Source organism: Falco peregrinus, chromosome Z, assembly GCF_023634155.1.
Source record: "Falco peregrinus isolate bFalPer1 chromosome Z, bFalPer1.pri, whole genome shotgun sequence".
Classification (NCBI taxonomy): Eukaryota; Metazoa; Chordata; class Aves; order Falconiformes; family Falconidae; genus Falco; species Falco peregrinus.
In genome coordinates this window covers 50345224-50366997 of record NC_073739.1, presented here as the reverse complement: position 1 = coordinate 50366997, position 21774 = coordinate 50345224, and the positions used below count along the sequence as shown (strand labels likewise).

General features: G+C 37.6%; 1 protein-coding gene across 1 annotated transcript in view; it reads left to right on the top strand.

The window, feature by feature from the left end:
* The window catches only part of CCDC171 (coiled-coil domain containing 171), a 149081-nt gene extending 132517 nt beyond the window's left edge, over positions 1–16564 (top strand). Inside the window, 3 exon segments of the mRNA XM_055790981.1 lie at positions 2539–2567; positions 16276–16336; positions 16339–16564. Of these exon segments, the coding sequence (XP_055646956.1) occupies positions 2539–2567; positions 16276–16336; positions 16339–16487 (239 nt within the window). The 3' untranslated portion in view covers positions 16488–16564.
* The last annotated feature ends 5210 nt before the right edge of the window (positions 16565–21774 follow it).

The following is a 21774-nucleotide window of genomic DNA, read 5'->3' as shown; positions in this document are numbered from 1 at the left end:
ATTACCACGCTTATTATTTTTGTTGTTACCCTCTGTCTTGCAGTGTTTCTTTGGAAATAGTCTAGGACAGAATTCAGTAAGATACAGACCTCAAATAATTGTAACTTTCACACAGTGCTATTAGCTACCAGTGTGTGGTTTATTTACTGTGAACATATGGATGTTCTTGAAGTGATAGTAAGTAAAGAAAAATCTGACAGGCCCACAAGGAGAATTTCCCAACTATTGAGATGGGTAATAGATGTGAAAGAGTGGAAATACCAGTACAGGCAAAAATAGAAAACTGTGTTCATAATGCCTAGTAATCTTGAAGTCTCCATCAGGATGAATCCACAAGGCAATAATACCTTCTGGAAGCTATTTGTTTACTGAAATATTTGCATTTCTTACCTGATTTTAAGTAATTGGGCACCACTTGCCAACCTTACTGCATAGCCAAGGAATGCAGGTATCCTAGTATAAATGCTCACCATGTTACATGGTATTGCTTACATGAGTAATAGTTGTAACCAAGCTGTATAAATCATGTAATTTAAACTATTTGTTTTTTATGTAGTACCAATAAAAAAAAATATAATATGAAACCAATATTATAAAACTCATGTAATTTAAAGCAAGGTGTTAAAATACAGTTACAGTAATCCAACAACAAATTTGCTATTTTGTAAAGAATACTTCTTTTTCTATGCAAAAATTTTTGGATACTCAATATTCTAGTTATGTGAACTTTTAACTTGTCAGACTATTGTAACATATTTGCAAATTAAACTAATTTGATTAAAATGTTGCCTATAAGGCAAAAGGTTCAGTTAATATAATCCATATGTAATTACAGTGCAGAACTAAATGTAATCAGACCCCAGTGACTGGTGCCTTCATATTGATAGTTTTACAATGGCCTCTGGGGTTGAAAGTTTATGTTAAAGTTACTAATGTAGCTGTACTACAGAAAAAGAGCAAGACAATTTAGCCGTTTCACATATGACAGTGTCCTGAAGTGATAGTCACACAACAGAAATAGTTGATAGTCTGAACTTTAAGGAGTATATTCCACTAGCAGGTGGTAGAAGCACAAGACTGCTAGAGCGTACTAGTTAGAGAATTGCATTCAGCAGCAGCACTGCTATGTAAACATCTCCAAATGAAGGATCTTGCTGTGAGCAAGTAACAGTGTATTTTTAAAATAATATAGTTACTTAATTTGTGCGAATTCATGTTTGGATCATCTGAAAGTTATAGACACAACACTATGTACCAAGCCACAAAAGAAGTCTAAAAAAATTTCCTGAACTTAAAAAAAAAATTATTTTCTCTGGACAGTTTTAAGAGTCGACATCCTGTGTTAGAGTTCTCTAATCATCACCAGCACAATTTACAGTCAGAACACACAGAGAGCCAGTTCAGACCAGCTCATCTGTTGACTTTGGCAGAAGCCCTTAATCTCACTGTGTGCAGCTGCCACTTGAGAGCTGGGGACTCGGCAGAGAGCCGAAGGAGGGTGGGATGCAGTGTTGGTCAAGGCATGAACACATAGGCCTGCTTCATTTCAACAGCCGTACACTGCTTTTTTTTATAGTCTTTTCATTTTACAGCTTTTTTTTTTTTTTTTTTTTTTTTAAACCTGAAATTAAATGAGGACCTCTCATGAGCCACTGCGCTCCAGGCATAAGAAATTGTAATGTCTGGCTTCCAGAAACTGTCCCGTCAAAATGTGCTTCTGATTAGGTGGCTTAATTACAGCTGTGAAAACAATGTTGATTTAGGCCTCAAGATTCCAGTGCATGTCAGCCGTTATTAGCTAGCCTTGGACTGAAGCCACCATTTTAAAACTCTGTACCACTAAAGTCACACACTGCCTGACAACTTTTTATTTAGGCAGAAATGTTGCCAGAAGCAACACATTTTATGCAAAATATTTTTCATTGCGCAAATTTCAAATGTGACACAGTTGATGGACATAAAATGGGTAGTTATGGGTGGACTTCACCAAGTCCAAAACCTAACTTCTGCAAAACAGAAACAAAACCCAACATCCCCTGCTCCCCCCCTTTCAAACAGCTTTTATAAAGTTTGACTGACATAATGTTTAATTTTAATTCCTTTAATTCAGTTTTATTCCAAATCCAGCATGTTGGTTTAACCACCCAATTTTATTGCATCTAAATTTTCCTGACAGTTTCATTTGCTGTTGGGAAATAAAATCACCGTTTTTGCAACATGGGAAATAATGGCTAGTTTCAAAACCAATATGTTTGAAACTTCCTTTGCCTGAAGCAGGTTAAGGCACACACTCAATTTACTTTAGGGGAAAAAAGCTCATTAAATAGTTTTTAATATTTCAATATAATTTAAGTAACTGCTTTCACAGTGGGAAGGCTTATTAGGCCCATGTATTTACACCTGCAGAGAGGTAAATGTTTGGGTAATTAGGTGGTTTCCAATACCAGCTTTTCAGTGAAGTTGCAGAGTTAATGCTGTAAATACTGTAGATGGACACAATGCCTTCACTGCATTTGAACATTACATTTCCACTTGTAGTATTTTGCTTTCAAGTGTTTAAGAAGGAGGTTTAAGTGGGGTTGGTTTGGTTTTTTGGTTGTGTTTTTTTTTTCTTCTTTGTTTTGTCTGTTCTTAAAGTCTCCTTAATGACATGAATTGGCTAAGGAATGTGAGTGAATGTGTGTGGGTGTTAGCTCTCGGCAGAGGCTGGTGCTTTGGAAAAGCAAGATCTACACTCTCGCTTCACAGTTGCCATGAAATTCCAAATGTCCATGCTGGGCGGTTTAATGGAAACCATGAAGTTCCTAAATGACCGCAGGTTTGTTCCAATGTTAAGCACAAAACAAATCTTTCAAGTCATTGGCTGAGTTGCAAAAAAGGAGGGTCATGTTTTCAGGAAGGTAATCTCCTTTCCTTTTTTTCCTTCATGGTTTGCATTTCTATGGCATTAGAAATGTGTTTCTAGTGAGGTACTGGAACTACTAGCTCACAAACAAGGGTCCTCAGTTCCCAGGGCTGAAAACAAGACGCTTGAATCTAGAAGCTCGATTTGTCTCTTATCCTGAAGTGCTCAGGCCAGTGCAACAATTGTAACTCCCAGAGAAGCCCCTTGGAAATTGATTTAGAGAAACTGATGATTTGGATAAGGAGACAAGTCTGAAGTGTAAGTTCAAGTTTGCTCTGTAAAAAAAATCATCGTGCATTCATTCTCTGCTTGCAGCAGGTTAACAGGGAAAAAGGAAGTGAATGCCAACACTTCATTGTGTCCAGTTTTTGAAGGAGAGATACAGGAATGAGCTAGTCTTTCATTTCATTGCAAATTAGTACCTGGGGCTTTCTGCAGCTGAATGGTTCGAAAAGGGTACAGTTGCTGTGGAGGGCAACCATGAGTCAGGAGGTGGCCATGTGATGCCGTTTTCCTTATTCGAGGTCTTTACAGCAGTCTTTTAAAACGTGTGTCACTGGTAATATGCAATGAGTTTTACTCAGCAGCCATGTTTCTTTCCTGTTTTCCACACACCCCTGTTTCTTTTGCCTTCTTTCCACACCTCTCAAAGTGACATTTTTCAGCACATCAAATTAAAAGGAACTTTTGTGTATTATTATTTATGCTGCTAATGCTGCAGTAGAAATGAAAGTACTGGGAGTGCTAGACAGGCTGTAATTTTGAGCACTGGGTATTATAGACCAGGACATTTAACCCTGGGAAAAAGTTTTCACAGAAGAACAGAGCCAAGGACACAATTTTACTGGCTTTATAGAAGAAAAGAAATATTCTCTACAAAGGCAGACAAATTCACTTCTTTCCAGACTCAAGGACTTTTACACAGGCCAGAAGGTGCTTCCTCCTTCCTTTTGAAGAAGTTATTTCAAGAAAGAGAGCTGGGAAGCTTCTATTATTCTCTGTTAAACTGTGGGTTAAACATAAAGGGAATGTCTGTTTGTTCTGAGACTGAGAATTCACTGAGAATTTTTTGGAGGGGATTAAAGCATAGCTGTGCCTGAATGAGTACAGCTCAGATACTTAAATGGCAAATGAATCCGTGCAATCCAGATTGTCATCTTCCTGGTACCTTCTCGGTATTTTAAATTTAGATCCTAGAAGGTATACTGTTGTGAACAATTATTTTCTTGCTCTGACACCTGTTTGGTTTTGTGTATCAAGTGAAGTCTGTAAAGCACTGATAATGAGAAAATTCAGTGCTGATCTTCAGGCATTAGCTTTGATAAATAGTGTGAGATGTGTGGATGCTGCCTGTGAGTTGCAATTCAATTGGTTGAGATAATAGGTGGAAGGGTTTTTGTGGTCTTTTGTGGTGTTTCTTGTACTTGGTACCACCAGCCCTCTGCCCCATCCGCAGGCAAGAACAGAGAGTGAGACCTGGGGCAGTGTTCCCAGGAGTCTGCCTTTTTTCCAACCTGCCTTAGAAATGCATACGTGTGCAGCATGCCCCCACTTATAATGTAGCATTGATAATGCTACATGCACCTATTGAAAAAAAAAAAGGGGGGGGGGGGGGGGGAAGAAATTTATGCTGATATTTAACTGGGTTGGGCCTGGAGTATCTGTTTGAGGGTGAAACTACATATAAAAGAGTGGGGAAGTAAGTATTCCCCTCAGAAAATGGACTTTTACATGTTTGTCAAGCAAAATCTCATGCTAGAGCTTTATGTTTTCCTCTGGATGGCAGACGTCCCTCTGATGTCTGGTCATCAGAGGTGGCCAGTGCCCCACCACCTGGGAATTCAGTGCCGCCATTGGGCAGACTCTCCTCCGCAGGAAAGTGGACCTCCCTAGTCCAGTGCGAGGAGGAGCAGGTCTCTGCAGGCCAAAGGGAGACAGTGAGGGCAATGAAGAAAGTCTCCTTTACTTTGTACCTTTCTGGAATTTGTAAGTCCGGTTGTTTTTCTGCTGGTTGCTCTTTTTCCCTGCCTTCTGCTACAATTGTGCATGTTTGCGTCCTTTTCAACTGGGGGAAAAAAACCCCACCCAAATATTTATGTTCTTTTCTGTGACATTTTTGCAGTAGAGTAACATGTTTTTGTAGGAATATGTGTGTGCCTACTTCTGTTGCCTGGTTGCTTGCATTTTGTACTTTAAGCATAAAAGTTAATGTGAGAAATGAAAAAAACAAAAGAGCCCTTTAAAATATATTAGAGAGTATGACTTGCAGAGATAAAAAGACAGGAAATTCAGAGTTAAGGCATGAAGCATAACACTGTTCTTAACTCATAATTTTATTCCTGTAACGCTGACATGATTTAAGGGCTTACATTCAGCAAGTTACATCTTAATGTTTATTTTTATTGGGTTTTACATATTTAAGTCACACTGCTTAATATTTACCCTATATATTTATTTATTGTTGTTGTTTTTAAATTGCATGTAAAACCTTTTTGTGGAAGTCTGTGAAACCCACATTATGTAGTGAAGGCACAGGTTTTCCAGTTGATCATAGTAAGGACCTATTTTCTGCAAGAGACTGGGCTCCCTGAAGCAGTTTGGCTGGTTGAATAAACTAGTACCTGAACAAATTTTAAAAATGTTAAATGAGTACACAGTAGGGTAAAGAGCTTCATTGTCAGCTAAAAGGGTATTATCATGACAAGAATCTTGATTTTTCAAATAACTTCTGTTATCTTCCGTTTGTGTAGTGATTCAGTTAAAGAAAGAGATGAAGAAACCAGTGTGCTTCTTGAACTATATCTTTCCCTTTGCATTTTACAAGAATTTGGATTTTTTTGTTGGCTTGTTTCAAAATACTATGTTTTGGAAAGGAAGAACTTTTTTTTTTTGTGTGTGTGTGTGTGTGTAAGGTAGGTTATCTTTAAAATGCACCATAAGTAATAAAATTTACTACAAATATTGGCAAGAATAGTATGGTAATCACCAGCAGAGTTTGCTGCAGGTGATGATATTAGGAAAGCAAAGTGATATTGTAACGATGCAATGATTCTATTTCATCCATTTCAGATGGTGTAACTGCTTCAATTCCTACAGCTTTTTAAAGAGGGAACCATGAAACCTTTAAAGCCACATTGCTTTAAGATGCCACACTTTTGGATCTGGCCCTTAACTGAAATTGGCCCATAAACCCATAGTTCACTCAATAAATGTCACCATAAATCTGACATTGCAATACTTGCTTGTCTTAAATTTGTATGTTCATCAATATTTTCAAAGCCTTTTGTCCTATATAGGTGTTGCAGGCACCTATATTTGACAAAGCAAGCTCTTGGAGGCCAGAGCCACAATGATGAAATAAGTCACTAATTTCTCAGCTTTTGTTGACTACCAAGGATACGATAACAAAAGGATCAGCTTGTGGTTATACACTTATGGTCAGGGACCTGTTAGTTTTCAGATGCTGTGTGACATCCAGTTTTTTTTCACAGGGTCTACTAAATGCATTGCACTCTTTTGGGAGCCTGAGCATGTATCATAACTTAACCAGGACTTTGCAAAGCTTCCTGATGCTTAAAGTCATCCAGTTTTGTTTTAATTTGTGCATGTTGAAACATCCTATTGCTTTAGGAATTTCTAGTTTCATTTAATAACTTACTGATGTCTACTACCCTTTAAATGTAAGATTTTTTTTTAGAAGAGCATGTTCTGACCAGACACTCTGAATAAAGGAGTTTAAGCTACCATTCTGGTACACGGGCCACCAAATAGAAAGAACACCAAATTACTGAAACATCCCCGTGTAAAACAGTTTTTTAAAGTTGTGTTACAGCTTTCTTGCTTCACAAACCAAAAAGCTGAAGAAACCTCTCTCCAAGTCTCATTTTATGTTCATGACTCTTCTGATAAAAATTCTATGTGCCTGATGAAAGTTTGTAGCATTGTATGTGATGATGATGGTTCTGTTTTATTTGGGTTTTGTTTTTGTTTTAACTTTTCCGTGCTTTCAGAACACACATTTGGCATATATATACACAAAAGGATAAAATTCCATTAGAGTTTTTTTAAATGTTGATTCATATAAAATATGATTTATGTGCAGGAAATATTAATTCCATTTGCCTAGTGGACTCACTCAAACTGTATGTTCAGCCTCACAGAAAATGATGATCTAATACCTAAGCTAAGAGCAGTTCTTAGAGGCTGATTGTGCTCAGGAATCTAGTAAGTATAAAAAGTTCTGTTGAAGTAATTACTAGATTTTTTTTAAATTTAATTCCAGTCTGAAATATAATTGTATATATAAATTTGGCCAAAACCAATAGAGACAGTAAACCTAGCTCACCCACACTCAAGTTGTTTATAACTGATAAGCTTGATTCCTTGCCCAGTTAGTGTAATTTGGATCTTACATTTACAAAAGACCTACATGTTAGCCATCAACTGAAACTGAGCTTTAAAATTCTTTTTTAGGCTCTTCAGATATCAACTGATGTTTTATAAGCAATACTGCCAGAAAGCCAACTGTTTTCCCTGACCATTACTGTTTTAGAACTACTCTTTAGAACTCTATTGAATATACACTGCTTCAGATATTGCATGGTATTTGTGGGAGAAAGAATAATTCCCTCCTGAATTTATTTCAATTGAGTTTTACTGGGGAAGAATTAACATTAAAGTGCTTGGTTTGGATAAGCAAACAAAAGTTTGAAAACTATCCAAAACCTACAGGGAGCCAAAGGTACCCCTTCCTGGTGAATCTTTCTCTAGGCTAGTTTATGGGGGAGGGGGATGAAGTCCTTATCAGAATTGTGGCTGGGAGGTAGCAGGATACACATCTGTAGTGGACAACCCAGAAAATCTACACTTCATTGGCCAGTGCTAAAAGGGTGAAACTCTTTGTCCTGCTCATACATTGATGATTTTAATAATAAACATTAATTTTGAGAAAGTTAAGTCGACAGCAGTAATAGTTCACTTGTAAGCATGTGGTGTAAGTCAGTCATTTTTTTCTCCATCATTAGAGGATCTTTTTAAGAGGCTACTCAGTTTAATACAGGTATTCAGATGAACTGAGATTTAGATTAGCCTGTAGCCTAATGCAAATGCAGATGTTCTTACTCAGCATGGAAGTGTTTGTATTTTGGATAACAGATTACAATCTGTTTTTCAGATAGGTTGCATAAACCATGTCTGTATCCAGTTTATGATCCAAATTCTGGTATCTCCTAAGAACTAACATCAATCTGCTGTTAGGGGATGCTAAAGGCTGTAGTTCATAAGATTAGCATTTCCCTTCTCACGTCAGGAATATGGACAACACTGGATTATATCCTCATGGCCAAGTGGACTGAATCACATTTTGCTCATATAAAGGTTTTTGGAGAGATTTACAATAATATTCTCCACTAAAATGCCTTGTGTGTCCCTCGCACCTTATTTTAATTCTGAGTAATACCATTTTCCTACTTGAAATCTAAGTGGGATGTTAGCTACATTTTTTTTTTCTTCATTGCTGCAAAACTGCCTATTTTTTCATCAGCAACCTCTGCCAGAGATGTGCGAGCTCCAAGTCCTTATGACTTCCTCCTTTTCACTACCTTTCCTAAAGATAAGTTTGTTCTATGTCCTTGCTCTAAATTCGTGTCAAGAGAGGTGTCTGCTTTACACCTCAGTCAATAGATTTCCTTTTTTTTTTTTCCTTCCTTCATGCATATGGCATCTCTTGAGCTTCCACTTTCTACTGGATGTCTGCTTCTCTTTCTGACAATCAGATTTTTTGTGTGAAAAAATGCCCTTTCAATATTTTTAGAGAGATCTTCAAGGGGACTTGTCCCTATGGATATACTGGGAAACAAATAGGTTACACAGCCTATCTGAAATTGCTGTAGTTTTGCAAACACCTGAATCTGGAATTGCTTCATGGATATTCTTTTGAGTCTTGCCTTGCTGGAGTTGTGGTAGTTGAAACCCGTAAGACCACCAGAAAGCACTTGCTACAGCAGCTCTCCTAATTTCACTGTCAAGACACTAGTGCTCATCCAGACTGTTCCACCCTTGGTTTACAGCGTGCCCCTTCAGCAAAGAGTGCTTCAACATCATCAGTACTTACTGCATATTGCATTTTTAAGGGTCTTTTCTGACTGACTCCACATATTTATTACAAAAATACTTGAGAGGAGTAGTGAGCAAATGGGAGTATTCTTAAGGCATCTCTCTGCAACATAACAGTGAGTTCCATGTTTGTTCTCCTTTTTATATAAGCTATCAGGAGAATTCTAAAATGTTGATTTCAATTTTTTAGCAGTTCATTTGTTTTGTTAGCTACATAGATTTATATTTCTGAAGATTATTCCTCAAAAATATTGCATATTTGGCAGAAATGCATAGCAAAAATTAATCTTCTGAATGCATAAAGATTTTTTTTTAGTGCAGGAAAGCTGAATCATAAAGACACTTTCATTGTTTCTAGACCTTTCTCCTTTCTGTTGTTAAACATTAGTATTAGAAATAATCACTTTTTCCCTCTTTAACCCCTTATATCCATATTGCTGGTACAGTACATCTTGATTAATTATAAAGTGCTTGAAGTATTTTACTGAATCAGTGTAATTTCTTTTTTGTCAAAATGTTTATGATTAGCGCTAGGATTCTGCATTAAAATTAGTCTTTGCTAAAATATAGATTAATGCACCACTGTCAAAGGTCTGCTGTCCTGTTTAGTAGCAGAATGCCTAAATTGTAGCTGCAGCAGTTCAGAGCAAACAGACAAAAAGGAGGGTAGCTAAGCGTTTTGCTGCGCGTGAGCAGTTAGAGGGCAAGCAGACACCATGCACCTTGACCACCTATTATGAAGCTTTTTGCTGCAATGTCAAGTGAAAGCGAGTTAATTGGGTGAAGCTGTAGAGCATGTTAGGGGCATGGTAAAGGGTTGCTGTCTGACAGCTGAATGTCAGCAGAAGCTAGTGAAGTGTGGCTGAGAGACAGAGACCTGTCACAAAGTTCATGTGGACTATAGCACAGTTAGGGAGATGGAATGTGGTTCTGTCTCACTTTCTCCCTCATTGCATTCAAGCACCTTAAGATTTCACACTGTATGTGTCAACCCTTGTTCTCTAAGCTGTTTTCTCCCAACACTTCTGCATTTAAATGATTGGACAGAAGATGCTAATGTTTGGCAAAATGAATGTAAATATACTTTTTTCCCTTTTTCTGCTAGAGCAGCAGTATACATCCAACTAAGACGAAACTTTGAAGGCTTACGTCAGACAGTCACACTGTCTAGGAATTCAGCTGACGACTGAATGCATTTCTCAAGAGAATATGAAGTTTGACACTTTAACTAGTTGGATAGGGACTGTTTTCCCACTAGCACTGGCAGAAGAAAAGGCTAAGTGGGGAGGACTACTTTGTGAGCTGCTTGTACCTCAGCATGGTGTCGTGAGTGTTTTCGTCTCTGGTTGTAGTCCCCTTCTCCCCTTCTTGCTAGAAAGAAGTGAAAAGCTGAAAGGGAACTGTGGGAGAGAGAGAAATACTGATCCGAGGCAATGAAAAGCTGTGTGAGAACTCACATAGCAGAAAAGGCTTTCTTGGAAGCAAGAGGAGAATCAGTTAAAGATAGCAACAGTCTTATACACTGGTTCAAAGCATGGAAAGGTGTCACAACAGTTTAGTAAGAGTGCAGTGTACCTTTCAATGTTGTTTGCAACATGCAGCACAAGATAAACCAATAGCCATTTGGGTTAGCTACTCAATTTAAAAATAATATTAGAAGTTGCTTCCATTCTTGAGAAAGTGGGAAGACACTGATAGACAGTATGGGCAAAAAGTACTACAGAATTTGGAAACCTGGATTGAAATCAATACAAACTAAGCATTTAACCATGAAAACAGTGCATTACATAGTTTGCCTAATGTTTTTGTATTAATAGTGTAGTGCAGAGAATTTGACCTGAAAAGGGGGCACTTCGGTGTGTATTCCGATGAAGCATCTGGAAGAAGAACTTTCTATATAGACTGTATGGTGGATTTTGGCCAGAATATTTGGCAATCGTCAAAATTAGCAATGCAAAAACAAACTGTCTTTAAGCCGGCAAAACAAAGATAAGGTGTTCCTGTGATGTGATCATCCATCCAATCCCATGCGTTCTTCAGGCATGCTATGTTTAAGTATGTTTGAATAAAACAGGATTTTCTTTTAGAAAAACAATTACAGTATTATGAAATCTTTCTTTTAATTGCTTTTAATTGAGCCTCTAGAGTGTGATTTCACTAAATGCATTAAATGCTAAAGCATTATAAAAATGGGAAAAAAATTATTTCCAGTTTCTTCAGGCTCATGTTTGTTTAAAAAATCGTGAAAGTGGAAGAAGGAATTCTTTGATAAAGAAAAAAGCCATTAGTATTGTTGGCTAGCAGCACCCAAAGTATGTAGTGTGCCTACCTTTCTGACTTAATATATAATGAGTTGGCAGCCCACTGAATTATTCTTGATAGCAAATTGTTTGCAAAATCCAGGCAGAAGTGCTGACAATTAAAATTTATACTGAATGTTACCGTTTTCCTACTTTGTGTCGGAGCACCAGTTTAGTCCTACTGCCTCAGCATACAGAATTGCAAAATCATTGATATGGGAAGCAAACTTTCCAGTTTTGGCCATTCCTGCTTTGAAAAAGTTTATTAACTAGCACTGTATTGCACTGACACCCACTAGTAATGCTTTCCATTTTAAGCACCAGCTTCTACCATTTTCAATCAGTCTGATGTTTTACTTACTTCACCGAGAGCGAGAAATAGCTCTTGGAGCTACTTTTAACAGCAACAGAATGAGAACTATACTGGAAGCCCATTGGCATTGTCTGGCAAAAGGCAACTGAGTGTTGGAAATAGTAGTCTGAAAAGAAAGTTTTGCATCAGCTGAAAATGTGCATCTTTATAGGGAAACAGTTTTTCACATAGGTGATGCAATCCAAGATAGTGGTTGTTTCTTTTCCTGGAATTGCTGTTGCTGCAGTGAAATGATGCAAGCTACAGTGACAGCATGTAGCAGGGAGAAGGTGAAAAGAGCATTATTGGCCATTTGATTTGCTGTATACTGTATTACTATGTATATGTATGTTCCAGAATTGGGGTGAGAAGAATCAGTATTAGAAGTCAATTGTGGAGAAATACATTGATCATCTCTCATTTTCTCCCCATTGCTCAGAGTGTCTGTACTTACCCTACATTTCTTCCTACTCTTGAGGGCTTGTGCTACAGCCTTTCCAGGGATTTTAGATGTTGCTATAATATGGAAGAAACTATAGCTTGCTTGTCTCTCTGCACTTCTGTTTGCTGTCAGGCATCCTCTTGCAACTAAGTATCCTGTAACCTGGTGATTTCCAGATCACACTTTGGCCTTGTAGTTCAACAAAATTGTCTTTAATTTACCTTGAGATGTAACACTGAACTCATTACTGCATCTGCATCGTCACACAGGAAACCCCCATAACTGTCTTTGTATTATGTTGTAACTTCAGTATTGTTCTTTCTGCCCTTTTATTTCATTCCTTCATCATATTCTGTTCTGATTCTAAGCAGTTTCATTACTTTCTTACCTCAGTCAAAGCCATATATGCAAGCTTGTTATTAACAACCCAGAAGCCATAACTCACAAAAACCTTACGACTTATTGTGATATTTATTTTTTTTTATAATATAGAATGTTACATGTCATAAGAAAGCGGAAGGGAAGTTTGGGCTGCTGAATTTTGAAACTGAATATTGGAAAGTAGTTTAAAGTAACTAAAATTAGTAGTGGGAAATCCCAAAATGGGAAGGAGTTATTGTTGTAACATATAAATAGTGGAGAGCAACTGAGAAGTTGTAGTGTGGTATTATAGTGAAAATTGTGGTTCAGTAAAATCATCCTTGTTTAGGCTTTGAGGGCTGAAACCGTTCTGACTGATTTGTGGCTTCAGCTCTGGTTATAGATTTTATTTCTACAACCGAAGACAAACAATATACTTTTAGCAGTGGATTTCTTTATGTAGTTATCTGTTTGCACCACTGTTGTAACACATGCATAGTCTTCTAATTCCAGGTGTCTAACTGTGCATATTATTCCACAAGCATTGGTATATAAAAACAAAATGGTGTGTCTTTGATCACAACACGATGCTTTTGAGTAGGCTGACATTGCAATAAAAATTTATATAAGGATATAATACATGTTGGTGTTATATTTCCTGACAATATCATACATAATGAAGCAATCCACTATAAATCAGTTTTAACTTTGGTAACATAGCTCATGTATCATGAGACAACCTGTAAACTAGATCCTAAATGTGATCATAGGTTACTCACAGAAGAAAAAATGTAGGGAAGAATTGTTTTAGAAATCTTTTTCCATGTCTAATACTAAAAAACTGCTTGTGTTACCTATAGTTTAGAAAGCAATTATTCCATAATATAGGCTAACCTTTCATATTCAGGTCTTTGGGAAAACATGTTTTATAAAGTTAGGCTATCAAACTTTGAAAAATGACCGTAGGACATGAACAATTACTATATTACATAAATATTTTGAAAGCATATTTTTGCTAGACATATTGTGACCTAAATATCTATTTACCTGATGAAGTGTAACAGTTTAGATGGAATCATTTACGGCTTAGTGGGTAAATAAAAGTGCTATGCTTAAGATTTAACTGAACACACACCTTATTTAAGATACATAATTCCTCTTTTAAAAATTACCTAAATGCATATTTATATGATGGATTATAATCACAGCTCTGGCATAGTCATTTGAGTTTGTCAGTTTACTACATGTTTTAGAAAGGTACAATAATGTACAATATTATTCATTGAAATATGAATCATAATGTAAAATACAATAATGTTGAAAGAGGTCTGTTGTGGAAATTATAACTGCCTTTAAAACTCCTGCATATAGGTATGTGTTCAAACAATGAGTGTTGTAACAGTTCTGAGTATTTTTTCTTCTACTGTATAGAATCCTATTTTCTTAATAATCATGAATGTCTATAATGATATTGGATCAAAACAGTTCTTACGAGTAACAGCCAAGATTATTTTTTTTACATCAGTCAAATTGCTGTTAGATCCAATTTCCCTTCTATTCAATGAAAACAATATTGTGTTCTTCATAAGAAGTACAACACAGGATCTGGATAACGAAAACAGAGCTTTTTTTCCCCCAACAGTGAAGCTTTTACTGAACATAGTCTATTGACTTGCTGCCAATCATTAAGTTTCACACTTTTTTTTTTTGCAACTCTCAAAGGAAATTTGATTTCTAATCTCCTTACTAGAATATGCCATATTCTTCATAAAAAAACCTATGTCTGGAAAAAGAGTAATTTGAGAGTGTAATTGCAGCATACGATTTTTACTCATTGTGATACGCTGATTGAGATGTTGAAAGCAGTACAAACCAATACGTTTAAATTTGTCTTCAATCAGTTGTGAAACCTATTTATAGCTGATATCTTATAGATTTCATTTTTTTTACACACACAGAGGGTCTTTAGAACATCACAAGTTAATTGAATGTTTCAGTATTGTCCTAATATCCTTTTATGTATTACTTTCTTTTAGAAATTTGACTGTATGGTCAGCTGATTAAAGTGTACAAATAACAAACTGTTAATTGGTGTAACAGGTGGATACCTCCACTGAGATTTTATATCAGATGTGCTGATACAACTGCAGTAAATCTTGTCTGTGCCTTGGCTTTTTAGTGGTTTCGTTTCTGTGTAGCGTTGAACCCAGAAGGACTGAAAGCCTAGAGTGTTACAGATCATACTTGCTAGCTCTGCTGGTTATCCCATCCTCATCACCACCATAGATAAGAAAAACTCAAGGCACTACCGCATGTTAACTACCTACTTGAAGCAGTCATCTAAATTTGCTGCTGTATGGGTTTTTAATGAAGGTCTAACATAACCTGGCTGTTTACAGTAGCTGCAGTATGGCTTGTGGTGAATCAGGAAATCAAAAGAGTCTATATCAAAGGGAACTGTTGAAGTAGGTGTTAGAGGCAACCATTGATTTTTCTCCAGCAGTAGTAACAAAGGAAAGGGGAATCTTTCATGAATGTGTCTTTATATATATGATTGAGTCAGGATTTGTTAAAATACACACACCCTTCTGCCTGTCTCTGGATGAGTATGTATATTGGAATCTGTGCCTCTGTGTACATGCATTTCTGTGTATGTGTGTGTGTTTATATATGCATGTATACTCTTCCTGAAATGCTGAACTCAAATATACCGTAACAGTCTTTCAGTATCTTAACTTCTTTCTGTAATTAAGCTTTGCATGTGAAGTAGTCGCATATTTTGTGACCTGATGAAATAATTGAATGTTATTTCCACAGCTATATAGTGCATTGAGTAAAATACCTTGGTAAAGGGCAGAAGAGCAACATGGCATTGTGTTTTCTTAAGTTTGTTTATTATTATGGATATTTAAGGGAATAGAGAGTGTATTTATTTAGCATTTAAAAATTATTAATGCTGATATATTGATATTATCCATAATCTTTCAAAGTAGGATGCACAGTTTTAATGCTGGCAGTTCTTTAACATTGAGTTTTAACTGGTCTAACCTTTATAACTGTTTGACTGAATGCTGAGACTCACTGAAATATGAATCATGCTTCCCCATCAACGTACATCCAGTGTGTATTCCCTGATCATCTTCTAACAGGCTAACATTTGAAGAGTAGTAAGTGTTTGATTTCAATTGATGGTAAAGTGTATTTAAAAGTAATGAATACCTTCCATGGTTGGCATGGCATATTTTTCCTAATAACAGTGACAGGGAGACTGTAGAATATTTGTTTACTTGATTAAAAAAACACACCCTAGAAATGGTAATGGGTAAAAGTTTTCTGTAAGTATTTGTAGTACTTAAATTTAAGCAGGCTGTTGTGTCCTAACACTTACTAGTGCAGAATACTAGCTAATACTCTAGCTCAGGGGTCCTCAAACTACGGCCCACGGGCCAGATACGGCCTCCCAGGGTCCTCGATCCAGCCCCCGCTATTTACAGACCCCCCCGCGCCCCCCCCCTGCCAGGGGTTGGGGGGGGAAACCAAGCAGCCGCAGATGGCTGCCAGCCACTTCATCCACGCGCCGGCCCCCTGGTTAGAAGGTTTGAGGACCCCTGCTCTAGCTAATGTCCTTTGGTCCTGCTTATTAAAGATTTTTTTTTTATATATATATATATTTAAAAAAGTGTTTGAAACAAGAAAACACATGCAAATACTTCATAAGCATACCTTTGTGAAAGCAAATGTAGATTCTTTATTGTTTTGGTTTTTATTTTTACTTTATTTTACTCTAGGAATCAAGAGGGAGTTCAAACATCACCATGGCTTCAAGCTAAGAATTCAGCCTGACCAGAGCTGTATCCCAGATTTTTGGCATTGCAAGCTGAACCTGACACATCCTACAGTTTTATACACAATAGAGCCAGTTCTCAGTCTTCAGTCTATTCCTTCAGCCTGAATGTCACATCCACTCCTAAAAGAACAATGGAAAATGGATCTTCAGATTCTTTGTATCAATAATCTTTTAAAAGGAAAAAATTGCATTAATGTAAAGTGATGCAATTAAAGAGCAATTTTGTTGCTACCTTTGAAATGTAGTTCAGTGTATGTATTTTTTGACGTTAATTTTGTGGTTTTATGAAAGTGTGCATTCATATGTTCACATTTCTACACTTCTTACTCTTTGCATACCGAAACAGTTATTTTTAAACTTTTATTTACTGCAGTTGTTCATTTTTTATGTAGTGTATTTTTAAATGTTAAAGAATGACACATTTTGGGTAATTTTCCTCAGTCTTAAAAAAAATAAATCAATAAGCCATTTTAGTCTCTATCTATCAAAGTTGTTTCATACTTGTCTATTTTAAAGCAGGACTGCAATACTTTAATAGGATTGAGAGAGCTATTTGAAATGTATGCCAATGATTCCTGTCATTTCATGGCAGCCCTGCCATGGTTCACTGAGCCCCCTCTTTTCTCTTGTCAGCTCAACTGAAGACAAGCATTTAGTTGCAAACTTTAAGCAGGTTGTGCAAAACAGAAATGATGTGACTGCTTCTCTTCCTGCACAATAATGTCACTGCTGGTCAATGTGAGAAGGTCAGGTTGCTCCTTGTAAAGCTACATGATACCACTTGCCTATTTGAACAAGTTAAGTTAACTGCTGAATCTGGTCCCTGCAGGCGCTGAAAGCTCACCCTTTTATCAAGTCTGCATTTCATAAGAAGGAAGAACAATTGTGCAGGGAGGATTTCTGATGATATGTTTATGTACTTTATAAGGACAGTTCCCAAACCAGTGTTGCAGGCAATATATTTAGTTTAAGCTGAAAGACTTTAAAGTAATGGCTGTTTTGACCTTCAAATAGACTCCTTTTTTGTTGTTGTTGGTAGGACCCAAGAGTGACGCCCATCTTTGATGCTGACAGAATTTAAAGCAAGGCCATTGCCCTGCATTTTCTGCCTTGTAGCACACAAAAGTAAAATTGTATGTCAGGCCGAGATGTCGGGGAGCTGACAAGATGCCCCAGTGACATTTCAGCTGGAAAGAGCAAGTGTCTTGCAACCAAGTGGTCAAATATCAAATAATAGGTCAAGCAGGAAAGAGCTGAGTTCTAACCACAAAGAGGTTTCTGGTAACTTACTTGACAAGCTTTTGGGCGCTTTGTGGCTTGACAAAGTGATGTTCTGTTGGGTATCGCTAGACAGACTGTTCTTTATGCCTTCAGAAGATCAGACATTGACATTGATTAAACTCTTTAACCCTTAAAGGTTAAATCCTAGCAGTTTCATCATTGTGAATGAAGAACAAAAGAAAATTTGTAATATACCATTTGTTTTCATATTAATCACTGAATTCCCCAGTGCTATTAACTTTTGATGTGCTATGTAGTTTTTGACAAAAGGATTGAATGCAAAATCTATATAATAGATTGTTTCTCATTATAGGCCAGTGATACATTAGAAAAATAATATTATGCATTATGGAATTTGTAATTTCTTCTAATATGTCAAATGTAGGATTTGATTTTAAAGCCTCCTGACTACTACTGAGATTCCATTTTGGGTGGAAAACATTATTCGCATAGATAATAAGACCACTTACAATGACCCAAGTCTTCCAAATGCCCTTGTTTTCAGGTACCAGGAAAGCTAAAATAAATCTCAAATTTACCACAGAATAACCTTGATTAAAGATAGCTTCAAGTTTTCAGGTGTTCCCCTATTGTGCGAGTCTGTTGCTGACAGCCATGATGTGCCTTTGTGTGTGTATACTAACACAAAGCCATGCAAAAATGAGTAAGAAATCTTGCAGAACTCTCACATGTAAGAGTTGGCTGATGAAGAACACGCCTTTTCATTATGATGATGGATTTATTCTTGAATACTGAAGAAAAAAATTTTCATTTTCCTCCAAAAGTCTTGGCTCCCGTCTTTCCTGACGGTGACAGTTCCTGGTAAAGGCACTCCAAGTTCTGTATTCTGCTGTGCCAAATACAATGTCAAAGATCTTTTATATTTGTATGAAGAATGAAAGACTATATTTCACTGAGGTTCCCCCCCGCCTCCCCCCCCCCACTATGTATAGAAACAGGTATGTGCTTTAATTTTTAAAATACCTTCTCGTGGTACTCTATAGTTTGAGAAAGAAAGTGCCTGTTCTCTGCTACAGAGAACAGACCTTAAACTACTGAAGAAAATTTGCAGCATATTTGTTCCTTTCCCATTATTGCCAGTACATGTGATACTGTGCATGTAGAGATGGAAAAAGGATTTATTTCTGAAATCAGTATTTTACCAAGGCTAGGACTGATTTCCTCCAGTTACTCCAGTTATTGTTCCAAGCATAGAATCTTGTGGTTTCACAGGGGCCATAGCAATGGAAAACTAAGTGTAATTAATGGGGGAACGATAGTGAGCTATCATTTCTCACAGGAACTAACGTGTATATTTTCATTGAAAGGAGAACATCTACTTCATTTACACTGTTTAAATACTGACCAACTGTGAGTTACAGACTGTTTTTCTTAAACCTGTGAGTTACAGACTGTTTTTCTTAAACCCATCTACTTTGAAGAGACTTTGAATATCTTTTGTTTGGATCTCAGATGTCCCATTTGTAAAGGAAAGCTCTTCTTTCTCATGTTCTGAAGAAGTTTTTGAGTAGTAAACTGCATCATCATTAGTCAAATACTCCTGTGTTGCTTTTTCAGGCATCTAATAAATTGGAGGTTGTGATAAATTCCAAATGAAGAGATCCAGCTGGCAAGATCCCCTGTTAGTTAGTTTACAAATGATCCGGTCAAAGCATTTCTTTCCATTTTTGGGGACACAATAAAAGTCATACTTGTGCAGAATGAGGCAGCACAGTTCAGTAGCAGCAGCTGCAAAAAGAGCATCCTGACTCTTATATACCATCTGCTCTTTGTGGCTTCTTCTGAAAATTGCAGAGCTTGAGACATTGATCCTGACTTTCAGAGCCTTTCATGGTTTGGGCCTGGGATTTCAGGAGGACTGCTTCCACTTGGATAACTTCAGCTCCATCATCAACACTGTTCCATGAGAAAAACCAAACAGTTTTCCTTGGAAGAAAGCCCATTTTTGGTGGGGCTAGGATATTCTCCATGTTTTTGTGATTTGGCACAACAAAAATTGGTCTCAGAACTGACTTCTGATCAGTCTCAAAATTCGTATTAATTTATTATCCCACCAAGCAACTCGCCTCTGGAAAGAGACTGTGAAATACATGATTTCCTCCCTGCAATAGGAAGCTTTGCAGCTGTTAGTACAAACTGTGTGTGTGCCTGTGTGCACACATGTGCATATACTTCTCAGGGAAGAGGTTGGCTATTGAGACTGTATTATCACTCCATATACTGTAAGCAATTCCTACTACACCAGTAGTAGTACACCTACAAAAAGAAGGGCTTTTTGGCTTCCCCTGCCTCCCATACATATTTGCAAATTTAGCACAGGGTTTACTGTTAGTAAAGTTAGATGTACAGTTATGGGGGTATTCTCCATTGTTGGAAAAGACCTTGGATGCCTTTACCAAGTTAATCCAGGGCAGCTGAGGTTGGAGGGCACCTCTGGAGATCATGTAGTCCAGCGCCCCTGCTCAGAGCAGCTACAGCAGGTAGCTGAGCATCATGTCCAGTTGGGTTTGAATATCTGCAAGTATGGAGTCTCTCTTGACAACATTTTCCCATGTTCAATTATTCTCAAAGTAAAGGTGTTTTTTTTTTATGTTTAAATGGAATTCCATGTGTTTCAGTTTGTGCCCATTGCCTTTTGTCCTGTCACTAGGCACCACAGAGCATAGTGTGGCTCCATCTTCTTTGCTTTGCAGGTATTTATACACATAGATAAGATCTCTCTGAGCTTTCTCTTCTATGGGCTAAAAAAATCACAGTGCTCTTAGCGTCTTGTTTGACAGATGTTCCAGTGATGTTTGTTGCCCATATCTGGACTCACTTCAGTATGTCCATGTCTGTCTTGTACTAGGGAGTGCAGGACTGGAGCCATTACTCCAGACATGGTGTCACCAGTGTTGAATAGAGGGGAAAGATCATCTCCCTCTGCCTGCTGGCAGGTCTGTTCCTGATGCAGCCCAAGGAAGCTGTTGGCCTCCTTTGTGCCAGAGCACTTTGCTGCCTCACAGTCAATGTGGAGGCTTTCAGCACCTCCAGGTGCTTTTCTGGCAAGCTGCTCCCCAGCCAGCTGGTTCTCAGTCTTGGGCCCCCAGCTTGTCCTGGTGCGTGAGATTATTCCATCCCAGGCAGAGGGCTTTCTGCTCTTTTTTTTTTTGAACTCTGTGAAGTTCCTGTCAGCCCATTTCTCCAGCCTGTCAGAGTCCCTCTGGATGGCGGCAAACCCTTCTGGTCTGTCAAGCACTTCTTCCTGCTTTGTATCAGCAGAAAACATGTAGGGTGTGCACTGGGCCCCATTGTCGAGGTCATTAATGAAGTTATTAAACAGTATTGACCCCTAGCATACACCACTAGTGGCTGTATCCAGTGGTGGACTTTGTGCCACTGATTTTGTAAGCAGCCCTTTGAGCCCACTACTTCATCCAGTTTTGAAACTGACTTACTGTTCATACATCTAGTCCTATTCCTTACTCAGCAGTGGGCCATTTTGCTGTGCAAAGGGCTTTCAAAATTCCCAAACACTGCTAAAGCCCTGGATTAAGTGAAATGCAACATTTTATATAACCTGTTTTGTCAATTAGGTCAGTTTGATCATTTGATCATACTGCTGTCATCCTATACTTGAAAGGTTTACCAAGGCTTTAAATTTTTTATCAATCTGCATGTTCAGTGGTATAACTGAACTTTCAGTTCATATGATGAATGTTGAATGCTTGAATGTATTCAAGCACTGGAGAAGGCTGCGCAGGGAAGTGGTTGAGTCACCATCCCTGGAGGTACTTAAAAGATGTGTAGATGTGACACTTAGAGACATGGTTTAGTAGTGGACAGGTTAACGGTTGGACTTTATCATCTTAAAGGCCTTTTCCACCCTAGATGATTCTATGATTCTATAACTCGGCTCATAAAAATTGTATGAAATCTCTTTTGAAATACAAAATTGCTTTACTGGGATGTAAACTACTACACGCTCCTGTTTGGGTTTTTTTTGTTGTTTGATTTTTCTCTAGGGAATAAAATCCAAGAAGCCCTTGGCAGTATCACAGTTTGGAACAAATCTTTATGTGAAAAGCACCTTTCTTCTGTTGCTGGTGATGAACACCAAGGTTACTCAGTATTTCCCTCTCCATCCTTTTTTTGGTTGGCCTCGAAATCCAA